Source organism: Micropterus salmoides, unplaced genomic scaffold (genome assembly GCF_014851395.1).
Source record: "Micropterus salmoides isolate LMB-PRFRI ecotype aquatic unplaced genomic scaffold, ASM1485139v1 Ms_hic_scaffold_5, whole genome shotgun sequence".
Classification (NCBI taxonomy): domain Eukaryota; kingdom Metazoa; phylum Chordata; class Actinopteri; order Centrarchiformes; family Centrarchidae; genus Micropterus; species Micropterus salmoides.
This window is the reverse complement of record NW_024044237.1, coordinates 24781856-24808120: the sequence shown is the minus strand read 5'-3', so window position 1 is coordinate 24808120 and position 26265 is coordinate 24781856. Positions and strand designations below refer to the sequence as shown.

Below are 26265 nucleotides of genomic sequence, written 5' to 3'. Positions count from 1 at the left end.
TCCCCTGCATCCCCCCAACCCATTACATCCTGGATTCTTACAGAGGTAGTACAGTCTTTGTACAGTGAACATGTAATTAGAAATTGTGGACTGCTTGACTGTGATGATTAATGTCTTCCATTTGCTACATGCACCTATATGAATATGGAAGGAGGTGTCACTCCCATCAGTCACAGTGTAAATCACATCCTCTGATTGCATATGCTTGTTTTCCTGTTACCTGCTGCTCATTTCCCACTACCATAATCTTTTTCTTCTATTAGCCATTTGCTAACTGCTTTAAGCGGCTTATGCAATGGTGTTTTTTCTTCTATATAGGGTTTTAGCCCTTGATTAGTGTTCTGCAGTTCTGACCTTCCTCTGGCTACTCCCTCATGGTTATTAACTGCTTACAGTTGCTGTTATATGGAAGTAAAGTTTGGTGGCTTTATCCTTTTTTGCCCAGGGACAATAGCACCATAGCAGTTACTGCATTAAAAGAGAGACATGAGAAAGCCAAGGGTCTGCAGGTGAGTCAGTGTGCGCTTGGCCCCGGTTATGGTCCACCTGTGCCTTAAACCAAAGAATAAAAGCTACTGGGGTTTTGCTGTCAATCTTTATAGTGTGGTGAGGCACATAGTCATATAGAAAATGATTCCCCCAAAGACAGACAGACAGACACACACACACAAAGACAGCCGCTGCACTCTACATGACCCATATTTTGGACATGACAATGAGGACGAAGGAAGTTGTAGGCATAGCCGCTGGCCTGTTTCGCTTGATAAAGCTGCTGGCTGGAACCAACAGCATCATGACAAAGCCACCATAACTCTGGGTCTACCAGGGATTTTCTGAATCATACCCATAAAGGAGGCAGCCTAACAATGCTTTGTGAAATGCTAGTTTCTCATTTCACCCATGCTGCTAATGTAGAATTTCACTATGTCTAACGGTAGAAGTTGTTTTTTACCCATTTAATGAGAACTTTCACTGCATTGTTTGAGGACATTTTGGGTTTTGTCTAATTATTCTGGGACATTTCTGACCACTACCAGATGCGTAGTGGAACATTCTGTAAAGATGGACTCTGTTACAGTTTTAGAGGCAAATGTCAGGTCAGCCATATCATCAATGTGAATATTACTTTATCCTTATTCAAGATAATTACCATTGCAACTGAGCAATCCCTAAATATGTTTTTTAATAATTCAGATATTATAATTCCTTTATCATTGATGAAAGGAAGAAATATGTATTTACCCACCCAAGTACATTATTGAAAAATTATTTTACTTTCATATATGCACTGTTATCTGTTTACTACCTTAAACCCCATTCTGTTTTTTGTAAATCACTTACCTCATAAAAATAAAGCTGGCACCTCTAACACGAGAAAAAAATCCTTTGGTCAAATCATCAAATGTTATCTAAAACTTTCTAACTCGCTATCACATGCCAAAAGCTGTTTAATATTTACATGTGGATTTAATTAACTCGTGCACCTTTCCCCCTTCTGAGCAACATAATAATGCATGTGAAGCTTTTTAGATAGTGAACAGTACACACCAGATAATACGTTTTCTCAGATACACAGTATGAAGTGTTTTAGAACGAAATCGTTTTGTTTAAAACTTCTTCCCAAGTGGTTCCTTCCACTAAAACTGTATTGGGTCAAATATACAGTGACGTTTAATGTTAAATGTAAACTAGACATTTACAACAGATGTTCTGTATAAAAGGAGCAAGATCCAGCTTTTGTATAAGGATGAGCCAGTTTTTACAGAGCGTGATATATTATGTTTGTATCCTTGGTTAGTAGATCATGTAGTTATCAAGTTGGTCAGCTAAAATTGTCTAAATGCTCACTTTAACTAACAGAGTTAATTTGCTATCTGAGGGGAAATTAATTCCTAATGAGTGGAAAGTGTCTCCTGACATTTTTACCGCAGTGGTGAAACATTGATGTGTCTTTCACCCCAATGTCCAAGATGTTTAGATGGATAAACAATATGTAGGCATACGCCATTAGGCACATACTATAAACTGGTATTTATCAAAGAAGACTGTGCAGTAAGAATGTGTGCCCCTCACGCATACCAGGCATACACACTTTTCTAGAGATGGCTGCAGGTGATATAAGGTGGACGTGAAATTTAATGTGAAGAATGAAACTTTGTAAAACATTGTTTTATTACTAGCCGCAGCATTGTGGCTGGTATTGTTTTCACCTTGTGAGTCTGTGTGTGAGTGTGATCATGGCAAAGCGTGGGCCTAGAGACACTTACTGTAGCGGGAGCAAGTTTTTATTCAATATTTAATGTTCTTGCCAAACAACTGATGATTTATCTCTTGCCAGTAATGACAATTGACTATGCGAATGGCACAGTTCACCTGTTTCGCCACACTGATTTCTCTCATGTGTATGGTGCATCTCAAGCTCCATTGCACCGTACATACAGATTTGGCATTTCAGCTGGTGTGACCCCATTGCAAATTTACCACTTTAATGTCAGAGAATATCAGAGATTTTTTTTTTTTGCTGAATTTTACCTCCCGTCTCGGTAATATAAAAAAATCTACAAAGGCCTTAACTCGCCGTTGTACTTTCACAACCTCCACACATTTGCAAATAATATTACATGCTACCATAATACCTCCATACTTCATTGTATAACAGAGAAAAATGCACTACACTGCAGACACATACTGCAAAGATTAAATTACATGTCTTAAGTGTTTCATGACACATTTATCGAATGTACCACCCATTTATTGAAAAGCAAACATTTCTGATCCAAAAGGGAGCACAGGATTTGACACACTATTTCAGGCTACAATGTGGGCGTCTCATGGGGACATACAGACAAATGGAGGGAGTCTCAGCGGTCAAGAATCAAAGTGAGAGAAAGAAGACATTTAGGACTCACAGTATCTGTTCAACATGATAAAGAGATGTGTTCCTAGCCCTGTTATGGATGGTCTGAGCCTAGTGTGTGTGTCCTGAGATAACCATGAGCACAGTATGGCCATGCATGACTAATAAAGTGTGCGTCACCAGCTACAAAACCACGATAAAAATCACATCTTTTGAATATCAAGCCAGACACCAAGTTGTGTCCTCCAAACAGTCATAATAAAATGTCAGAACACATTTTTCTCGACCGCAATGTCTACAATTTTTACACAATGTCAATGTGATTTCAAATTTGATGCAGCTCAGACTAGGGCTTTGGAATATTGGATTATATTGAAATGACCATTTTATCAGCCGACCGAATAAGGGCTTTAGCTGAATTTTTTGGCCAACTCAACACACGAGTAGCATGTGTCCACTGAAGCCTCTTTAGTTGGAAAACAGCAGTTCTGTTTCTTTCATATATCTTGTATCTGGCAATAACTGTCAAAATCAACCGAAATTCACTAACTACCTTGGAGTTGCTTATTAACAACATCTTTCTATATTTTAGGGTTTCAACGACTAATCAATGTAGTCGACAAAAATCAATTGTTAAATTCGCTGGCAACAAATTTAATAATGATTCGTTCATGACGTCATTGGGCCATAACTACACAGTTTAGTTTAACGGAGTAAAGACATTTACAGCTGGAGAACGTTTACCTGTTTGGTCCATGAAAGGACTGGATTTCAGCGGAACTTTCTGTTGCTGGAGCAGAAACGTTCATTAAAAGATGTATTTTTTGAAGGCAGTATTTATTTGTATTGTCTTGATTGTTAATTAGCACATGCCTAAGACAATTTATTTTTTGTTCTCCTCTAAAGAAAAACTTAGTTTGGCTACCGTCAGTTTTTTTTTAGCACACAATGATATCATTAATACTGCACTTCACCTGTCAAGGACAACTAGTCATCTCGCTAATGTGGAGAAAAAAGTCTGCCAGTGATGCAGAAGTCACATCTCAAGGGATTTGTGAAAGTACATGATCTGGTGATATTATACCCTTGAAGCAGTTTTGCAGTTTTGTGTATAAAAGATCGTCACCTGCAGGCCACTTATGGCAAACAGCCTGCTTATATCACAAAGTGTCAGATAATGGACACCTATAGTGCGTGTCCAACCATAAATACAGAGCTACTTCTATGGAAACTGATTTTTGGAGACCCTATTAGATCTCCTGCTGTTACAGCAAAGACGGCTAAATGTCAATAAGGAGAACATTTTGATTGTGTTTCATACACAAAGCAACCCATGGTCATCAATGCATCTGTTTAATTACTGGCGGTGAAACTGTAATTGGGGCTTTGGAATGTAATTTCGTTCTTCCTGTAGAGTGTGTGTGTGTGGGGGGGTGAATTGTGTGCCACCAATTCATTTATGGTGTAGAGGAATTCAAACAGGCTTCTGCATTGTATCCCAACATGGAGCACCTTCATTTTAAGACCTTACTGCAGTTGTGTTATTTTATGAGCTGTAATCCCCCTCAACGGCCCACCCCCTCCCCTTTACCACAAATTCTGCTTCACTGGTCGTGTGTGACCTCGGCTGGAGTAAAATAGAGAAGGAAGAACAATTGTGTTTGTTGTTTTGGCTTTTAGATTCACCGCAGCTAGGCCCAAGTTTCCTTATATGAGTGACCCTGGTGTTACTATGTGCTACCTGAGCCACAGAAAGGGCTGTTAAAGTGCACCATTGCAAAAAATGTTAATAGTTTGAGCAAATATCTTTTAAATTGTAACTTTTCTGTAATACAATCTTATTTTCCTCCCAACCTCCTTGGACAAGGTAGTTTTTTAAAGTTGAGCTTCTAGCTCAATGTAGAACTGGAACTATTGATTATTATTTAAAGACTGTCGTACCGTAAGATAATGCAGGTACAATTCACAACTGAGTATACTAGAGGAAACCCTGAGATCATGATGTCTCTCTACCCTACATGTACATTAAAAGCAGTCCAAAGAGGAAATAAATCCTTGAAAATGTTACGTCAATTTAGGACAAATTTAGATTTCTGATAAAATAAGCCAAAAAACACAAAATTGAAGCCAATGGGTTAGGTTGAGGTGTAAATCTTACTTTGAGTTAATGATTAAGTGCAGTATGCTCTACTACTTAGCTTAGCTTTAGCCTGCAGTATTTGGTTGATAAATTACACGCCTCTGTAATTACTGATTGATTGCAGCACGGTTCTTAATGGTTCAGTTAATGTGATTTTGATTCAATTACAAAGCAGAGCTTTAGTTTGACTCCACTACCCACTATTTCTTTTTGTCCAACCATAGATTATGAGGTCTGTTTTTTGTAGGCCAAACGTTTCCTTCCCCCCACTTGACGTGAAGTTTAATCAGCATGGACTTTATGGTCAGACATAATGACATGATAGAGGGTTTCATAATGTTCCCCTACTTCATGTTCCTAATCGCAGAGAACATAATGACCCACAGCAATGAACCTCAGTGCCAAAGTGCTGCTCTAGTCAATATATGGCCATTTTAATCTCCCAGGGCCAGAGAAGAAGAGTGGAGAGGTCAACTTATTTGCATTACCATACCACTTTGTTACATCTTTTGTTACTAAGATATTGATGGGAAACCCATAGTATGCTGCATTGGTTTGATAAGTGCACAGAGTGAAATATGTTGAAACAAAGATGCACATGTGTTCTTAGCACAACTGTGGTTTAATACCATAGTGAAGCCAACTGAACCCTGCACATCTACACTGCACCCTCAGCTATCTACCTGGGGCCTCATGTATAAACGCTGCCTACACACAAAAAGGTTACGTACGCTGGTTTTCACGCACACGTGGGATGTATAAAAATTAAATTAATTTGTCTGGCTTTACAAAGCACTGATACTTTTTCACTTTAGTTATGGTGCCATGTCTATGAATTAGTGTTTGAAAAAGCATATTTATGTCCGCTGATACATCATAATAGTTTGATCATGTATGTGGATAATGTTTAACATCAGAAAACCTACTGGTATGTCATTTCTAATATATTGTTCTCCTAACACAGGAGGAAACACCCTCTATAGCCTAACTGTGCTCAATATGATGGCGGCAAATGAATGGAAAGAAGACGCGTGAAGTAGATAGATAATAGATCAAGTCTGGCTTATTAAGTGCAAAGTAAACCTGGTGAAACTTATATCACACAGATGGCAAGCCTTACTCACAGTGCCAAACAAGTTCGCTGGTAAACTGTTCATGTGCCATGGAGATGTTACCGCAAGTTGGGAGTTGTACAGTTGCCAAGGCGCAGAGGTACCCATACCATTACGCATTACTCTCTCCAGAAGAAAACGCATTCTGGTGGCCATGCACTCGGAATAAGTCAGGTGTGATGCGTAATTGCTCAGGTGAATGATGTGTAATTAAGTCAACAAGGTTTAGGCAAATAGGGAAGACCTATAAAAGGATGAGTTAACATGATAAGCAATGGCATGGGCAGTGCGGTGGTGCAGTGGTTAGCACTGTCGCCTCACAGCAAGAAGGTCGTGTGTGGAGTTTGCATGTTGTCCGCGTGGGTTCTCTTCGGGTGCTCCGGCTTCCTCCCACCATCCAAAGAGGTTAATTGGTGTCTCCAAAATTGTCCTTAGGTGTGAGTGGTTGTCGGTTTATGTGTGGCCCTGCAATGGACCGCCTTTCACCCAGTGTCAGCTGGGATTGGCTCCAGTCCCCTGCGACCCTGTACAGTTGACGATGGATGGATAAGCAATGTCTGCTTTGGCACCCCTGGAGGACATTGTGCATGGAAGAATTCGGAGGGAGTGTGTGTTTATTGGCCCATGATGATGATGGCTCACGAGCCAATTCAGATTCCTCTTGGAACTCTGTGCTGAACTGGGCCCGGCTTTGGAAAGGGGAACCGCAAACAGTGCTCTACCAGTCCCTTTGCAAGTGCTCATCACACTTAGGTTCCTTGCAACTCGGCCTTCCAAAGGGAACTTGCTGACTGGTCGGGTATCTCACAATCATCCCATGCCAGGTGTATGGGAAGGCATAATCCGTCTGTCTCCCAGGTGTGATAAGCGGGCGATTGTCTGCACTCACATTGCTATAAAGGCACCATCGGAAAATTAATTTGCGTATGTGACCAGAAAACATTTTCACTCCATCAATGTATCTGTGATGCGCAAATGTGCCTGACAAATGTTGTGGCACGCTGGCCTGAGTCAACCCATGACTCATTCATCCTGCGGAATAGTAGTGTAGACTTCAAGCTGGGGCCATGCCAGATGGCTAGCTTCTTGGTAAGATGACAGAAACTATGATTTGTAATAGTGCATTTGGATTTTAATATGAGGATGTGGTTAACATAGACCCTTAGGTGACAGTGGTTACCCTCTGTAGACATGCCTCCTCATCCCCTCACCAACCCTCTGACCGAGCAAGAGCAGCGGTACAATATTGTCCATGCTTGCGCTGGTCAGTGGTGGAACGGACCATCGGGCAGCTGAAAGGCCGTTGCCGCTGTTTGGACCGCACTGGTGGCATGCTGTTGTACTGTCCACGGAAGGTATGTCGCATTGTGCAGGCATGCAGTGTGCTGCACAGTGTGGCAAACAAACGTGGCATCCCTCTGCCACAGGAGCTGTGGAATGACGAACCTGAACCAGGCCCACAAAACAATGAGCCAAATGCAGCACACAATGTAAAACAGTGGTAAGCTTAGAAGTGGCATTTATTTTTTAACCAGTTCTTTTAATGCAGTACTTGTCACCAAGAACATCATTAATTTTTTTTTTATTCAACGCATGTCTGACATTGTATTTACGATTGACTCCAGCACAGCGTTCGTCAGGACACGGCCTGACTGGCTCACCTCAGCAGTGGAAGCAGGGGCGAAGCAGGGTGCGAACTGGATGCAGCAGGGTGCACGGAGTAAGATTTTCCATCAAATCTGTGACAATAAATTACATTATAGTGTAACAATTCATTGTGTCCAGCTGACTTGTGCATAAATTGGAATGTGATGTGACACTGAGTAGTCAGGTCTGTTGCAAGTGGTCTGTAAATTCAGCTGCAAGGTTTAAGTCACCGTGTGTTTCATGTACTTACCAGAAAGAAAAACACGTCTGACTCGCCCTCACAATGCTGGCAGGACGCCACACAGGAGAGTTTCCCTTTCTTCTTGTGGCGTCAGCTCCGGCTTTCCTGTGCCTCCACCTGTGGCAGTGACACTCTGCAGTGACACGTTTTTTTGAAGTCTACTTTTATGTCTGACCATTTCTTGTTTATTTCTTCCATTGTACGTGTCTCTGAGCCGGCTGCATTGACTGCCATTGTGACACAGTGCCACTCTGTTGCCTTGCGTTTGTTGCTGATACCAGAAGATAAACCACCAAATAAAATATTTTTTCGCGTCTCCACTTCACTGATCAGCACCTCAATCTCAGACTCTCTGAAGTTTCTCTTTTTTGTTTGTTTTGCCATTTTTATTTGCACCATGCAGCTGATGGGGGCGTAACATATACATGTTAGACAGACTGAGGCACTGGGTGGGGATCTCTGGTACTGCTCTAGAATGGTTTTCATCCTACCTGTCAAATAGGAAGTTTTGCGTGTCTGTAAACAACTATGTCTCTTCGTTCTGTCCAGTTAAATATGGTGTGCCTCAGGGGTCGGTCTTAGGACCCATTTTGTTTTCCTTGTATCTGCTTCCCCTTGGACATATTATCCATAAACATGGCATTTCTTTTCATATTTATGCTGATGACACACAAATATACTTGCCCGTCAGATCCACAGACCCTGGAATGCTGAGTTCACTTAACAACTGCCTTTGTGAAGTTAAAAAATGGATGTCAAATAATTTCCTCCAGCTGAACTCAGACAAAACAGAAATCCTGGTCATCGGGTCCCAGCAGATGGCAAATCAAATACTGCCATCTGCTGGTTCCCTAGTAAATCACATTAAGCCTGTGGCAAAGAACCTTGGTGTTTGGTTTGATAGTAATTTAAATTTCGAGCAGCACACCACAAAGCTTGTTCAATCATGTTTTTATCAACTTAGAAATATAGCTAAAATTCGATCTATGTTAACTTTTAAGGACACCGAGACCATTTTACACGCCTTCATCTCATCACGCCTGGATTATTGCAACAGCCTTTTCACCTGTTTAACCCAAAAATCTATTGATCGACTCCAGACTGTCCAGAACTCAGCTGCCAGGCTTTTAACCAGAACAAAGAAATATGACCACATTACTCCTATTTTAGCTTCATTACACTGGCTCCCAGTATGTTTTAGAATTGACTTTAAAATTCTATTGATCACTTTTAAAGCTCTTCATGGCCTCTTGCCTTGTTATATTTCTGACCTTTTAGTCCCATACGCACCAGCACGTACCTTGAGATCCTCGGGCAGAGGTCTGTTGTCTGTTCCAGAGTCTCGACTGAAAACTAAAGGGGACAGAGCGTTTGCTGTCAGGGCCCCGAGGCTCTGGAACAGCCTGCCCGAGGAAATCAGGTCGGCTGAGTCAGTGAACTCTTTTAAGTCCCTTCTTAAAACATACTTTTATAGGAGAGCTTTTCCCGATCTGATTTGACTTTATTTTATCCCTTTTATTTTATTGTATTTTACTAATTTTATATTAAATTTTCATGCTCTTATCTTTTTTGTATTATTCTTTACACTTGTTAAAGCACTTTGTAACTTGTTTTTGAAAAGTGCTCTACAAATAAGGATTATTATTATTATTATATTATTTATAGTCATTTGCATAGTAATTTATGGGAGGAGCCAAGGTGGAGTATGTGTCTCGTGCAGGTGCGCTCAATTTCACGTTGATTGGGATGTATAAAGGAAAGGTGCGTAGGACCTGACGTACGCCTGGTTTTATACATGTGGATATTTCTGTGCGTACATACTTTTCAAATTCTGAGTATGCCATCTCTCAGTATGAAGCTGCGCAGTCTTTTATACATGAGGCCCCTGGTCTTCCTCTTGTATTTTTAATATTATTTTTTTTTATTTCATTGCAATTAAAATCTCTTTTGCAAGAGAGACCTGGCCAAGATGCAGGATAACATAACATAAAGAACAGTTTCCAACATAAAACATAAAAGACATCAAGTACACATACATATGTAACACAAGCCCCTGTATTGAATAAGGCAGAATACAACTTTATAAACAGCAACACTGACCAGTGTTCACCTGCTCCATATCCTTCAGAGTTGAAACAAACTGTCTATAAGAAATAAAGTTAGTTATTATTATTATTATTATTATTTGTTGTCTGCGTGCATCAGCTTCCATAGAAGTATGAACTCAATCGGCTACATGGTGGCGCTGTAAATAAGGCTTAAAAATGCAAACTTTGAAAGGCCACGCCCCTTACACTGTAAGTCTGATTGACTCACACAGGTGCAGCTCAATGTACTCTACAAAAAATCTTCAAGGACTATTAAGGTCCGCCATTTTGAATTTTTGGAAAATCACATTTTTGACATCTCCTCCTAGACCGTAGCTCCGATTGCCACCAAATTTTCAGTGAATCATTATTGGATCAAGCCTTATTAAAAGTTGTATAAAGCATGTCGATATCTCAATTACATTTCAAGATATGGACCAATGAACTTCGAAAGGGGCGTGGCTCTGGACATAAATGACCACAAATCAGCAACCGTAGGGCCGATCATCACAAAACTCACAGGACATGTTCAGAACTGTGCCCCAGATGTACCTGAACAGTTTGATGTACATACGTCCCTAGGGGGCGCTACAAACGCAAGAAAGGTGGTTAGCATTACACAAATTACACTATAAATCCCATATTCATTCTCCAATCATCACAAATCTCTCAGGATATGTCCTCATAAGTAACTGAAACATGCCCTGAAAGTTTCATTGAATTCGAACACCCGGGGGCGCTATAAATGCAAACAAACTGCAGGGGATAAAACAAAATGCATATTGTTTGTCCAATCAACACAAAACTTCCAGGATATGTCTACATAAGCACCTTACACATACCCTGAATGTCTCATTCAAATCGACCACTAGGGGGCGCTATAAATGCATCGTAACTGGATGTCAAATGATACAAATCAAGCTATAGATCAGAAAATAGTTGTCCAGTTGTTACAAAACTTGCAGGATATGTTTTATAACAATGTTGAACCTGGGAATCGCCGCTTGCGGCTATATTTAAATTTGTATACCATTTTGTATTTGTAATTGTACAATATATCACTATGTGTTCACCACTACCTCCCGAGGGAAACACATAGCAGCTGAAAAGTTATTAAATGCTCCACTATGGTCACAAGCTACTTACTAAATGTATTTCTGCGCCTGAAAGCGATGCTGATGAGAGTGAACCAGGCTACAATGAGCTGAAAGATGCAAAAAAGTTCTATAGAGCTGAAGGCAGAGTCGGGTGATAATTTGCTTTGGGTCTGTCACTATGAGTGATCCCTTTTACATTATACATAGTAATTTAATACATTATTAATATAATTTTTTTTTTTTTTGCCATATCAAAGATCTACATCACTGTCACTTTTCTTACCCTCATTCTTCAGTTTATCTTGGATTAGATCTACTTGCATTGTAGTTTACAGGTTAGAACAGTTTGTTCCTATGAGGTGATATATTTAACTTAACTAGCTTTCTTTTAACTCTGTCTTTTTTCTCTGCATGTGTGTGAAGAGAGAGGTATGCAGGACACACAAAAACACATTTGATTTGAACCTCTATGAGCATGCCTGAAAGGTTTTGGTGGTTCCTTGCATGACCAATGGACAATGTTGCATTTTAATGCGCTTCCAGCTTAGCATTAGCTGGCTACATTTCTGCAGAGATTAAAAGTTTACCCTGAGCTGATGCTCATCAGTTACACTTCATGATGCATTTATTATTCAGTGGCTTGGGGGTTTGATTTCGGCTGGCAGCAGAGGCATGTCACAAACACATGGTTTAGTGTGGGCAAGGAATAGGCAGGGAGAGACCCTTATTTCACTTCCAGGATGACAAACAACATTTTATAAAATGCCAAAGATTTTAAACTCGTGAACTGAGACGAAAACTAAGCTTTTAAACTCATGGTGTGAGTCTTAATATGAGAAAAGGGATATGCGCCCTGAGGACAAAACTGCAGTTTTCTATCCTCCAGCATCAGAATTTCAGTGAACATTACTATGTCTAAAAGGCATGGTAAAGGAGGTTGTTTTGCACATTTCACATAACAGAAACAGAGAAAGGTCATATACGGTTTGAATGAAATGGGCAGAAAACCATCAGTCACATCGCACAGCCCGAGGTGTCAGCCACTGAAGGCACTGGCTGACTGCTAGACACCATCAGTAAGCTGTCACCTCCACCATATATCCAAACACAAATCTGATGCCCACTGAAGCAGTGGGGAGATCTGTGACACAACTTTCTTCAGTCAGGGGTTTTAGATTTGACTGTGTGGCTATGTGTGCTCACCAACTACCTTTTTTTTTAAAAGGTATGACAAATATTTATAATCAGGAGGGAGGTTAGTTAGTTTTGCTTTAAGTCAGTGTTTCAGGGATTTTTTCAGGCTGCAGACAAACTTACAATGCAAAATTAAACCAGCTATAGAAAAAACAAATCCATACATTCCTCTGAGAAAAAGCAGAGTAACTAATGACTTGTTTTTGAAGTTTTTTTGTTTTTTTTTCCCAGCATATCCTCAATGGATTTTAAAGCTTACCGGCACAAAAATATGAACTCTTTGTTTATCTTTTGATGAATTTTCTTTGTATCGCTAATCTTCATATTTCATTGATAAGTACACCACTACTGTTCATGGTGGTGCTGGCTGTGGAGAGCAAACCGTCTGTTCGACTCTTGTCTCCAGCTTGGCTCTCATTTTTTAGTCATTAACTCACGTAAACATCCCATCTGTCCTCCTTTCATGCTTCTTCTTTCGTCAGCACTCCTCGCTGCTCTAGTCTGAGTTTCAGCCAAGTGTGTGGGGATTTCCTGTGTTTTCAGAAAGGATAAGAGAGCCCCAAAAGTGTCTGTGACGGTCTAAATCAAGGTGAAATCCCAGTAATATTCAGTTGATACTTTTTTTTCACACCGCTGTGTTAAAAAAACAAATTAAACCCTGCATATGAATTCAAAGCATATCTGCTTTGTTTACGTGTCTGTTTTTTATGTGAATTTTCTCCTTAAATTCAGCATTTGCAATTCAAACTGGTATGCAAAAGTATTCTCTGCTTCAGGATTTTTCAAATCACAGGTAGAAAGGACATATTTTTCAAGTTTTTCGAAGTGTACACATGAAAATGTATAAGAGACAAGCCACATTATCAACTATTTGTTGGTTATTAAACATATAAAATGAAGGTTTGTTTTTCTCTTCCCTTTACTGTTTACTAGCCTCCAGATATTACTTTGCTTTTGCCAATACTTCTATACCAGCTGGGACTAACATCAGAATTTAATTAAAAGCTATCACAGAAAGATTTTGTACTCGCCCACCAATTGAGCTTTTGAAGTCTGGACTGGCTAAATTGTGTTTACTACTTTCCAGAATGTTTCCTGTGACCAACACTACTATTCTTTGCTAATTAACAGGTGCTTCTTAGAAAGGGCCTCAAAAGTAAATTATACCACATTTTGATACAAACAATTTGAAGGGGGCATTTTAAGTTTTTTAATATTTCTTGTAATCTTTATCCTTAGGAAACCCCTTTTCACTTTACACTATTAAAGTTAAAGATTGTGATACACCATCTTGATGCACTTACAATGAGTACAGCAGCAGCTTAAGTGCTTGATCAACAACTTTACGACACCAGAAAGTGATCCTTCATCCCTCATCAGTGCTCCTTCACAAAATCTAGGGTTGTAAAAGCATGGTTATATAGAGACTACTCTCAGGACGAGTCAGTAAACTACTGTGGCTGACCAACTAACAGCTAAGGTGCAAGCCAGCTAGGAACATGCCAGTGCTAGTCAGTCTCAGTTTACTACCTTCTGGTATTTTGTTTGCAGTTAAATTTATTTAAATTATAGAGTTATTTAAAAAGGGGGAAATTAGCAAAATTGCTGACTTAACTGTCAAGCTTGCCAATTGTCAATTGCTGACAGGGCAGCTCACACAGAGACATGTCAAAAAACTGCAAATAAGATTTTTAATTAATAAAAGTGGATTGTGCAACACAGCACTGTTCCTTTAAAGGTAAGCACTGTGAAGTCAGTTTGCTATTGGTCAATTACTTTGTTTAATTCACTTTATTTATTTTATGGGAAGCGTACATTAAAACATAAACATTATCATTTGATGCACTGTACCAGATTATAGTTTCAAGCTAATTTTCATCTGCCGTCATGGTAACAATACAATAATAAATACCTTTGCTAAGGCTGACTAGAATGCTACCAAGATCACAATATCGCCAAACAGTATGCCAGTTATATCGTGACATCCACCAAAACAATCACAATACGACCCCAAGCCACATCGCTCAGCCCCAGCACAAATCAACAACACAACTTTGTTCACAAAAGTTAAATACAAATTTTATATTTCAATGAAAATGCTAAGAAAAGCAAGTCTACATTTAAAAGAATGGTTATTACCATTCAAGTTATTTTAGCACCATAGACCATCAGTGCTTAAAATGAGAAGTATGTGCTCAGGAAAAAAACTAGATGTGTTCAAGGACAGTTGTCCTAAGAGACGTCACTTGGTACAAAATGTTCCACCAATTCCTCTTCAAACTGACTAGACCCAATACCAAACCTCCTTTTCCCTGCACTTCACAACCTCTGACTGAAACTGGAAGCTCTGAGCTTAGACTGAGAGCAAAATGACTCTTGAGTTATAAGATGCCACTAATAAAATGACAGCTATGGGCAACTGATTTGGGTCACTGAAAGTGCATTAAAAGCTGTTTAGCTTCCTGCTGTGAGAGGACACTGCTCACCACAGTTTACAGTAAACAGGCATCTGAAACTGAAAATAATGAGCTCTCAGATTCTTAGAGATTGGTGTGAACTGGAGAATCTGAAAAGCTTTGTTCTTCGATTCTAATTTTGACATTTAAAGATTCTCCTTTAGATAGCTAAAAAATTTTCTTTTATAAAACAAATTGCAGTAACTCTAGAAGTATCTCAGTGACATATACATCATCTTAATTGGGCATCCATTGGAGTACAAGATACCTGCCACCAAACAACAATGCAAATCTTAAGTTGTTTTTAAAAGGGTGTTTGAATACATTTAGGTTTGATTTTTTTTGTCCTGTAAGCCCAGTGACAGTGCATTAAAACAGTTCCACATATTTAAAACCAAATATAAGAAACCAAACATTTCTCATCAATAAAGTGAGGATTCTCTCAGTGAAGTCGACAGTAACTTCCCTTTTTATATCCCTAACTGGATTATAGCTTTTTTGCTAATATTCATCTCCAAAGATATCAGTCATATAATTTGTTTATGTTAAAAGATAGTAGGCCTACCAAGTCTACCTGTTTCACATACGCAAAAACGTGCACACGCACTATCAAATGGACACACAATAACCAGGCTGATGAGGACCCAGCTCAATCGGCTAATAAGACTTATTCTGTGATATTTCCAGTTCTGACTCATCATCTCCCACTGACTGGAGGCAAGGGCAGCAGGGATCCATGGTGTGATTCTTTGCCCTTCAACGCAATTCACTATGCTTCACTCTCAATTGGCCAATGAATAAATACACATCAGATGACCTGAGGACACGGATGCATTTGCACAGTTTGAGTGTCCAGCGTTTTGATCTTCACATCCTGGTGAAGTCAGCGTGTGTGATCGCTTTGCGCTGGATACTGTGATGGAAATTCTTGTGAGTTAGTCAACTCTTACTGAAGAAGAAGGTTTCAGAAAACTCAGGATATCTTAAGCAGTAACATTTATTGAAGCCTAGCCGGGGAGACAAAGGCATCAGCAGTAGTAAGAAAACAGTATAGTACCAAACCTTATCAGAAGGATACCTCCTGGTCAGAGTATTTATCCTTCCTAGAACTACAGAGGTTCACTAAGTGTCCAAATAAGGTTTTGTTCACAGATCTGTTAAGATTCGATTGGATATTGGTTCAAAACAAGACAATGTGCTTATCTAAGTTATCCTAAGTCACATTGGCTCTCTTTCATGACTTGAATGACATTCAGTCAATCTGTCCGTAATAAAATAAAAATAATCTTGACCTTGGATTACCTAGAAGATGGACCACAGAGTCCTTCCTTTCCAAGCAGCTGTGTCAGACAGTCAACCCCACAGACAGAGAGGAGGGAGTTTGACCTACTCATTCGGAGAGTCACAGGTTGTCACCTTTGGCTTACTTTAGCTCAGCAAATGGCCCTAACGTGACCTTGGGGAGCCTGTGTGATATTAACCTTAAAGAAGGAAATTCCCTCACAGATGAACAATCTATTTATTGTCCTTACGGCAGCAGTGTACCAGAAACAAAATCAAACAAACTTTTTTTAAGACCCCACTGTGAAAAAGCACTGCTTCAGTTACGGTTGCTAATGACAACTTAACTTATTAGTTAACTTTATGACACATCAAGTGTCTTTACAGTCCCCATTGGGTGCGCACAACTTCAACTGGGCTATCCACCGCCAATATCTTTTTAGTTCTGACAAAAATGTGACAATAGCCTGCAAAAATGTGACAATAGCCTGCTCCGGAGCAGGTTATGTTCAAGACACAAATCTAATCTAAATATGAACATATATTTTGGTATTCAATAAGTTTAATATGAATTTGTTTAGTATACTTTAGGTTGCATTTATTTCTTATAAATGAGACTAGTCATGGCGTAGATCAGTTTTCAGTAAATGTTAGGAACTGAAACCATGGTTGAGATAACTTTCGACCACTAAGCATGAATGCATTTTTCGTTTACGTGTTACATAGTTTTTGATGTCAAAACACTGACACACAGTTGCTACAGCAACACTAAGCAACACATTCATTTAAAGCCTGTAAACTTACACATTCATATAGTAAATGATTTTGTGTCCTACTGCATGTGGTTGCTGCAACTTTGTTACTTTTAGCCTTGATTATGTGTTTAACTTATTTTTATTTGTCTAATATACTCTGCTGTCAGTAGACTTGTCCATGTTTGCGACTGGTTATCTGCTGCAAACACTGCCCTTTTTATATGAATGCGCTCATAGCTGGAATGGAAAACCCTGGGTTGATGACCAGTGATGTGTGACCGCTGAGCTTGATCGCAGTTGTAAGGGTTAGTTATGCCAGATAACAAAATGATATCCTCAGTATGCTGAACTTGCTTCATAGTATAGGCACCTGGAGTCACTGAGGTCTAAAGCGCTACTGGCAACAAACAGCAAACTGACACTGTGGTAAATAGATAGCTACAGAGTTTGTGGGTTGCAGTGGGCTTGCTGCGCCGTGGACATATGGTATGACTTGTAGCACAGCCTTGCAGTGCATGAATCATACCTTTCCATAATTTAAACACACCAACTAAGTGCACAGGTACTTATTATATATTGTAATCGTGAGTGCCACCACCATAACCATGTTGTTGCCCCCACTGATAAGTGAAACTTCACCCAATGAAAGCACTCATCTTTTGTTAAAAACATGATCTCTAGTGTAAGGTATCGATAAAGTATTGTTAAAGTATACATTATTGCCAAAATTTAGTTATCAAATTAGCACTGATACTATACGCAGCCCTGACTTAAACATATGCAGCACCAAACTAATTCATCTTGGAAAATAAAGAGGAATGCACTGTAAACCAGGAACATACAGCCCAGAAACAACACATGATAAATGCTACCAATCAGGAGCAAAATTTCAAGCAGCTGAAGGGAACTGGGGAAAAGTGAAGAAAAACATAGTTCTGCTGTGATTGAAATTTCTCCCTTGAAAGGTCCCTTAACCAAACCCGCTTAAAAAACCCACGTGCAACTACACTAGGTCGCAGAATAGGTTCAGGAAACCAGAGTCTCTTTCTCTCATACACTCATCCACACACAGATCTACTAACCCCCCAGCCATCAACCTCTCAGACTATGAAATTAACTTTGTTACATATTAGACCCTTCATTTCTGTTTCCCATTTCCTCTTGTCGACTATCATCCTGCTCGAAATTATACCAGTGCAGCTTGTGCACTAATTTACATGACAATCTCTTTTTCACATCTCTTACAACACTTCCTGTCTGTCACACCCACCGACCCACCCCCCTCCTCTCCATCTCATCTCCTCTTTCCTATCTGAACCATTTCTCTCCATCTCCCAGCCCCATCCTCTACTTTACTAATCTCCCAGTCGCCTTCAGCTAAATGAATATCCCTCTCAATTTCTTGTTTGCATTTCTCTCCATTCCAGTTTGCTCCATTCCCATTTTCACCCTCCATCTCTCTCCCTTCACCCTTCATCTCTCCCCGTTCCCCTCGCCACCTTCATCAGATTCCGCCTGTCTCTTACACCTGCCCTACTCGATCCCTTCCTTTTCCCACTCCATCCGAATGTACGTGAAGAGCAGAGAGACTGGTAGGAGAGCATATGATTTCTCAGAGGAGGTGCTGTCAGTTGACAGCTCTCCAGGCTAAGAGCTGCTCTCCTCACCCCTGGGTTCACAGAGTCATGGCTCTGTTCCACTCCAGGATTATGCAGATCTTAATTCCCTTCCGCTCACACCTGAGGTTGGCGGGGCATGAAATAAGGAAAGTGTTCACTGCAAATAAAAGTTTTTGCCACCAAGAAGGATAGAGAGGGGGAGGATGAGAGGAAGCGGGCATGGAAGGATAAAGGAAGAGAGAAAAGGGAGCTTGGTTGCTGGAGATGATCTGAGTGAGTGAATGAGGAAGGAAAGAGAGACATGAGGTTTGTGGTACAAACTGTGAGACTAAAGAAGGGAGCAGAGAAGGAGAGATGGAGCTGTTTTTGTTTTGTCTGTCTCCTGATGCACTGAACACGCACCGACTGAAGCTTGCCCCCGTTTCTTACAATAATGAATCGACTCACTTTTCTTGCTGTTGTTTAAAAAAAAAAAAATCAGGGATGCAAATTCTTGCATGACATCTTTCAATGACGTGCATGCATTTCGCAGTGACCTCTTTGTTACTGCTAAAATGTGAATCACCTCATGGATATCATATCATACACTGGAGTCGTAACGTCACCCTTAAGCTCACCCAAAAGCCACCAATCGCTCCTGCAATCCAAGCAGGAATTCCACAGGTAGTTTTCGCCAGGGCATATTTTCTCTAGGCACAAAAACAACCGGGTTTGATATCTGATGCCTTTTTTTCATAGTAAATAGTAGTAGCCTATTACTAAATTTGCATTTGCAGCCACTTTAAAAACTGCGACCATGAAATGACATCGTGATTTCCAGAGTTGGTGGCGAGAGATCCCAGTTGGCTCTGCGCGTAAAATGCTGGATTATTTGTGAAATCCTACAATCATCATGTTCGCTCGATGTGACGCTATGTAACGGGCCATTTTCTCGTTTCATTGAATAGCAGCAACAACTGATACATGGCCAGTTAGTTTTAGGTAGATTTCTTTCGCCTCAACAATAACAACAACATTAACAATTGATAATTAACTTGAGAGCGGCATACTAATCAAGTGAAAAAGTCTATGAAATGATAGCTGTGATGTGAACAGCACGGTACAGCGTCGACTTTAACTGTCGAAAAGTTAATATCAAGCAGCTGATGAGAGAGAAAATAACTCGCACAACACAGACAACAATAAATGTTAGTGCGCCTCACCTGATAAAGCCTCCTTGGAAAAAGCAGAAAGACAAGACATACAGAATCCGAATGACCTGTGGGAGCATTCTCTGGCTCAAAATCTCTCCTCAGTCCCGTTGAATAACTTGCAGAAAATAATTTCCGAAATCAGCAAATCCACTGAGCAGCTTGTGAGACTGGGCTAGAGGTGGAAGGCATCGTCTCTCTCAGTGATCCAAGCTTGTCTTTGGGGAAACTTCTCCCCCTCCCACCAAGTCCAGAGGGCTGCACACATCCACACAGCAGGCTTTCTGCTTCAGGCGGCAGGACAGCACTGGTCGGTCAGTCAGTGTGTTGGTGCTTGTTTTGAAAGGGAGTGTCAATTTGCGTGTCAGTGAGTGTGTTTTTGTGACAGTGTGAGGTTTCACTCGCTTTTTTTTTTGCTCGTATATTTACCCCTCCCTCCAAAAATTGAAACAGGGTGAACAGTAGCTTTTGTTTTGATTGCTGCCTCATGTGTTAATTAGGCTTAATTAGGACGGAGGGAGTGATGTCTGAGATGATGAGCTAAATTGCAGTGCTGAATACATTCTGGTGATGACCAGTCTGGAGTGAAATCCTAATAAATATTTTAGTTATCAGGAGACTTGGTGGAGGAGGAAAACAAAGTGCATATTTATGTGTAGGATTACAGCCTAGAGTTGAATTCTTGTAATGGGCTTAAATGGTTTTTGTTGTTAATTGAGTCAGTATCTCTAAATGAATGTCAATTTTCTTTTCCCCATTTATAAGTGTTGTGCACCTGGTAGGCCACTAGAGGACAGAGCTGGCAATGGACTTTAAAGGTGCACTTATCGATATTTCAAATAAAATATCGATCTTGGTGTTATGTGAAAGCTCTTGACTTGTAGTGAAGTATTCAGAGGCAATTATTGCGCAAATTCCGACAACTCAAATGGTTTAGCATCTTCCTGCTTTCAGCATTTTGTTTTATTTTTGTAGCAAAAAAGCTCTGTTAAATCCAAGGCAACCTCCTGCTCTCTCACCAGTGAAGACAATGCCAAAGTAACTTAAACCTGCATTCTTTCTAACGGCCAACGGGGGGGGGGGGGATTCCTGTGGTTGCAAAAAGAAGTCTGGTTCTATTAGAAATATTGGAAAAATGAGGCTACTTCTCACCTGATTTATTACCTCAGTATACAGTTTCCTAATGAGTACAGCGTGATGTTCATTTAGTAAATTATGGTCCTGTTTAGAAGAAATAGAAGATAACTCAGGGTGTGCTTTAGGGCGGGACTACCATGTGATTGACAAGTCGCTACCATGGCGACCTCTCAATCAGGCTAGAGTGACTCCTATGGACTGGAATGTGTAAATTTAACCAGCACCGTTGAGCAAGCTTATTAGGAGCGGGCTGTCTATTTAAGTACATTTTGTTTTAAGAATGTTTTTTGCTAGCATAAATTAGCATCCCAGTTAAAATCATAGATAACATGAATTACAGTTCTTGCAAGCGCCACCGTCTCGTCCAGATATAATCACGTCCGGAGCCGGATTGCAAAAGATTAACATGGCCAAACTCAAGGCTTCAAAACGGCAGTCCACAAGTCAATGTGTGAAATCACAGTGACTACGTCCACTTCTTTTATACAGTCTATGGTTAAACCCACGGAACTCTACCTGGCCAGACCCAAACAGCACACACACAAAGTTTTATAAGGTGGACAGAAACATTACTTTAAATGAAAGCCAATATTGCGCCGTGGCTGCTGCTGGTTGACTTGTGCACAGTTATAGTTTTATAAAGATAAGTGTCAGTCTGAGTTCCTGTGGAAATTCTGGGCCGGTATTTGTCAAGCTTCTCAAAGTGCCACTTTAGTCTTAAGTGCTGAGAATTCATGAAATCTACTCCTACTTTTAAACTTAAGAATAAAAGCAAGTTATCAAATTTCTTAAAGCTAAGAATCACTCTTATTCTACCAGTTATTTAAGACAGCTGGAGAGGTCTCTCAAGTGGTTAGGAGCTGCCAGTTGGGGCTTGTGATGGCACTGTGGAGACAGAGACCTGTACAAATCTTTCAGGAGAGGAAGAATGTTTCTGAATTATTTGACGACACGCAGTTAATAAGACGGGGTCAGACAGCGCAGGCATGAACTTTGTCAGCGAGTTGGTGAGGGATGTCATCTCGCCACTGACTTTACACAGTTATGCGTTTTCAGTTAAATTGAAGTAGGTGATGACGCTTCATTTATTTGCCACAGGACAAACGCAGCAATGCTGATGATTGTGGCCGTCACAACCATCAATAAGCCGAATAGCCATTAAAACAAATATAGCACTTAGGCTCCAGCTCCACACATTGTCACGTGTTTCATCGACTTCCCAACAACACCCCTGTAATCCGACAGAAGCAAACACAGTTCATGCGAATAGCCAGCAATACAGGAGAACTAGGTGTGTTTGATGACGCTCATATAAAGATAAACTTTTTTATCTTTCATTTATTAATGTGAAGGCCTATATCATAATGTATTATCTTGAAAATTCTTTATTGTTAAATGTGTGTTGAATATAAACTCCCCTTACTGCGCATTCAGATCAAATGCGAATTTAATCCACGCAACGCTTTCCTCACTGGGTTTTATCGCTGGACATCCCTAAGGTGTTCACACACAGTGCAATAACGCCAAAGGCCAACATTTTGCTGTGATTAAATAGCAATAAACGGATCAAACTGATGCCGAAATAACTACAATATGATGCAGATTTGTTAAACATACAACATCTAGCTGCTGAGAAGCTTGAGTGAAGATAAATCAACGTTGTATTCCTAAAAACTAAAGTGAAAAGCTAATTTAATAAAAGCAGTTTACTCCGAGCTTCTCCCTCGAGCAAACGGCGTAGTTGTCAGAGCATAATCCAGTCCGAACACGGTTGTATTTGTCCAAAAGCAAAGTGTCGTACAGCAAAGTGTCGTACATCAGCACTAAGACTGACACTTAAGGTTTAGTCCTACACTTCACTCAAATTAAGACTATGATGCTTGATAACTAACTTTTAAGCACAGCTTTTAGCCAAGATTTATTTTCACTCTTAAGTCAGTTCTTAGCAGTGTTCTTATGAGTAATACTGAGAAGCTTGATAAATACGGGCCCAGGTCTCCAGCATGAAAGTAACACACCTATATACCCCCAATACTTTTTGCACTGAATCATAGCATATTTTATATTGGAGATAAAGCTACTGGTACACCGTCACTCTAATTTTAACAGTAACTACAAATAACTATTAATCCATTATTATCTTATGTAAAAGCATTGGGCTGCCCCAAATGCAGTATGCCCATCATCACTCTACTTGTGATATTGGGTTCTATCATCCCTATCAGAGAATAAATCATTTATCAGATACCTACTAGGTGTCTTTTAGATGTGCAGTGTGTCAGGTTATAGATCAGTGTATCTACACTTTTAGGATCCATTACAGTCTCTGTATATTAGAGATCACAGGGTAGTGGCACAATGTGACACATCACTCACAGTGTCTGACCTTGAAATTGCTTCTGTTGCAGTCATCTGTCTTCCCGAGTGGATTTCACCCAACAGATCCTAAGCAGGCAGAGGTGTCACTCTCTTTATGTGGAAAGCACAGCAGATTAACCTTTACCATATACAATTACTCAGTCTTCCTTGTTCCTCCTATGCTGAAGCACGGGTATTAAGGATGCATGGCATTACTTTGCTCTTATGAATGGCTGAAAAATCATAAGCCTCTTTGGGTTTTCAAACTGATAATTCATTTACATTTACACTGGTTTTTATGAATATAATTCAAATGTTGCTTTTGTGTTTGGCTCTGCTGTATGAGCAAGGAAGACTTTCATCACTCTAGTAAAATGCTAGACATTTGAAATATTATATTTATTTAAACAGTTTATTAGTAATGGCTGAAATGTTGTGCTGAAATGAAAAAGTGTACTCTAACACTGGTGTCACCTTCTGCTTCTTGCCTACCGTCATGCATTTATTTTTATTTTTTTGCCATATGCTGAAACCTGAGAGGCCAGCTCCCTAGTGTAGAACAAGCATGTGAGGATGAGGAAGGTGAAGCATATGTGGAGATGATGGTGGAGAAACAGAAATTGAAGGTCTTGGCAGTTCTACTTTTGCTGCTCTTCTACAGTTGGCTGGCTGTGGTGCTCAATATGAGTGCTGTGGCCAGAGAGTATGTCACCCACCAGATTTTCACAAAGGAAGGCCGTGCTCACCAAATCAAGATTAATATTAATGTCACAAGGCCAATTAACTAGTTGACGTCTGGCCAATTTAAATTATGGATTTTGTCTTTTGGAGTTTGTTTGTAAACCTGTGTGTGTGTGTGTGTGTGTGTGTGTGTGTATGTATCTATGTATGTATTTATATATATATATATATATATATATATATATATAATATGTAATTTTCAAATACCCAGTTCATTTTAAAAGATAAAGTGGGGTCATTCTATATTTTTGTCTTTTGTCAATAAATAAATAGCCCAAAACTGAGAATGTGTGTCTTTCTCTCAGTATTTACAGACTTCCCTGTCTGTTGCCCCAAGCATTCGTTCCTACTGAAGGAATAGTTCAACATTTTCAGGAAATAAACTCAACTTATTCTCGTTCTTTCCAAGACTTAGATGAGAAGATTGACACCACTCTGTTATCTGTCAGATAAATACAAGGCCATAGCCAGAAGCAGGTTAGCTTAGCATGAAGACTGGTAACAGTGTGAAATAGCTATTCTGGCTAATCTGCTCATCTACCTCCTGGGAAGAACATTTCCTTTAAAAACATGTCACAAAGACATAGTGATTAAAAAACTTATTTTCTAAAACAGCTAGGGCACTAGTTTGTGCATTTGTTGGGGACTATTTTCAGCAGCGGATTAATAAACATTTGTCCTGTTCATGAGTATTCACAGCAGCAGGAGAGAAACTACAAGCTACAGTGCCCATGTTCCAAGAAACGTCCAGCTGCAGCAGTAGCAAAAATGTGAAGGAAGTTGAACTTCCAGATATGGTTCATGGGCTTGTTGGGTAACAGAAGGGACCGTGCCAAATATGCAATGACATTTATCTCGGCTGCTCGTCCAGTGTTGATGCAGAAAAGGTTGCAGATGATTGCATGCGGAGCTCAGGTAAGAATGACAAACTTGGTTGGAATGACAAAATATGGTTAATGAACATCTTATAATTTTATGAATGTTTATATATAGCAGTTAGGCACAATTCAGAGTTTATCTCTTTGGTTTATCCTCATTATTTATGTTTAATAGTTTCTAAAATACCTATATTTATGTTTATTTATTTTTGTTTACATAAGCCACCTTTTGTTTGCATTCATTCATTTATTAGACCACATTATTTGTGCTGTACTGCGTCATACTGTTGACATACTGTTGTGGCCCAAATGCATAGACTAGCTTATCCTTATTTCTTTGCTTAGTAGTTGCTAAAATTGCTACCTTTATTAACATTTTCAAGTTATTTTTGATCTGCTATGATCTGCTTCTGCATTACTTTCTTCCTGCTAACCAATTATGATAATGGATTTTGTTCGGAGGCTCTGCATGGCCACAGCTGGATATTCTTGTATACTTGGGGGATTTATGTGGGCTGAGCGGCCAAGATAAATGTCATCACATTTTGGGCACGGCCTCTCCTGTGACAAACCATATTTGGCACTTCAACTTCCTTAACATTTGTTCTGCGGCTGTAGCTGTATATAGTTGCATGTTCCCCGTAATGAAGGAACATGTCAGCTATTGCAACCATGTAACTCATCTATGTGTTTGGGTTTTTTTGATGACAACACAGGCCTATGTTGCATGGATCAAAACTATATCAGGCTTCTCAGGCAATACTTGTTAGTAGGATCACTTCATTTCAGGTTTTGGTCGTTTCATGGCATTTGTTGAAGAAAAATATTGAATATAACAAGCCTTATCTTTTTAAGGTGACATCCAGAAAGTAAATCAAGTGTTTCAATGTTGCAACATAAAATTAAACAACTCATCAAAAAGAAAATAATCTGCTGATAGGCCACCTTAGTGACATCTGTGTGAATGCTGAAAATGCCAACCCTTTTTATCTTGCCTGTCAGTCTGTCACCTTTTCACCCTGCCCTGATCCTGGCTTTGTAGATTAATGGGTGGTTTCCCAATGAAAGGTCAGATTCCAGCTGTGGTGATCACTCTGACTTTTTTTCCCTTTCACCCATACAACTAAGTGTTCTTTGACCAACCGTACCTTAATTTAACCACAAGCCATGCATATGTTTTATTCATGGACACATACCACACTTGGCCTTTAACATAGTAACCTAAGGAGACGGAGTATGAGAAGACATGACATCACAGGCATGTTTCTTCACTTGTGACCTGTATAGACAGAAAGAAACTACTGAGGTCATGAATAAGACATATAGTGGACATTTCCAAAATTTCTGTGTAATTCTCTGGCTATCCATTATGTGGTGATCATGTTCAGCATTCCTACATTTGCTGTGAAAGTGGTTTTTAGCTGCCTAACTTGTACCTCACAGGGTTTTCAACCCGCTTAGTCCCTGAGAAATGG

The 26265-nt window shown here is 39.8% G+C and overlaps 1 protein-coding gene across 2 annotated transcripts in view; it reads right to left on the bottom strand.

Moving 5' to 3' along the window:
* Nucleotides 1–20001, bottom strand: part of glra4a (glycine receptor, alpha 4a) — a 58685-nt gene extending 38684 nt beyond the window's left edge. For both annotated transcript variants that reach the window (XM_038698577.1, XM_038698575.1), the window contains exon 1: nucleotides 19689–20001. In XM_038698577.1, coding sequence (XP_038554505.1) covers nucleotides 19689–19756 — 68 coding nt within the window. In that variant the 5' untranslated portion in view covers nucleotides 19757–20001. The remainder of the gene's footprint in view (nucleotides 1–19688) is intronic.
* Nucleotides 20002–26265: the final 6264 nt, after the last annotated feature.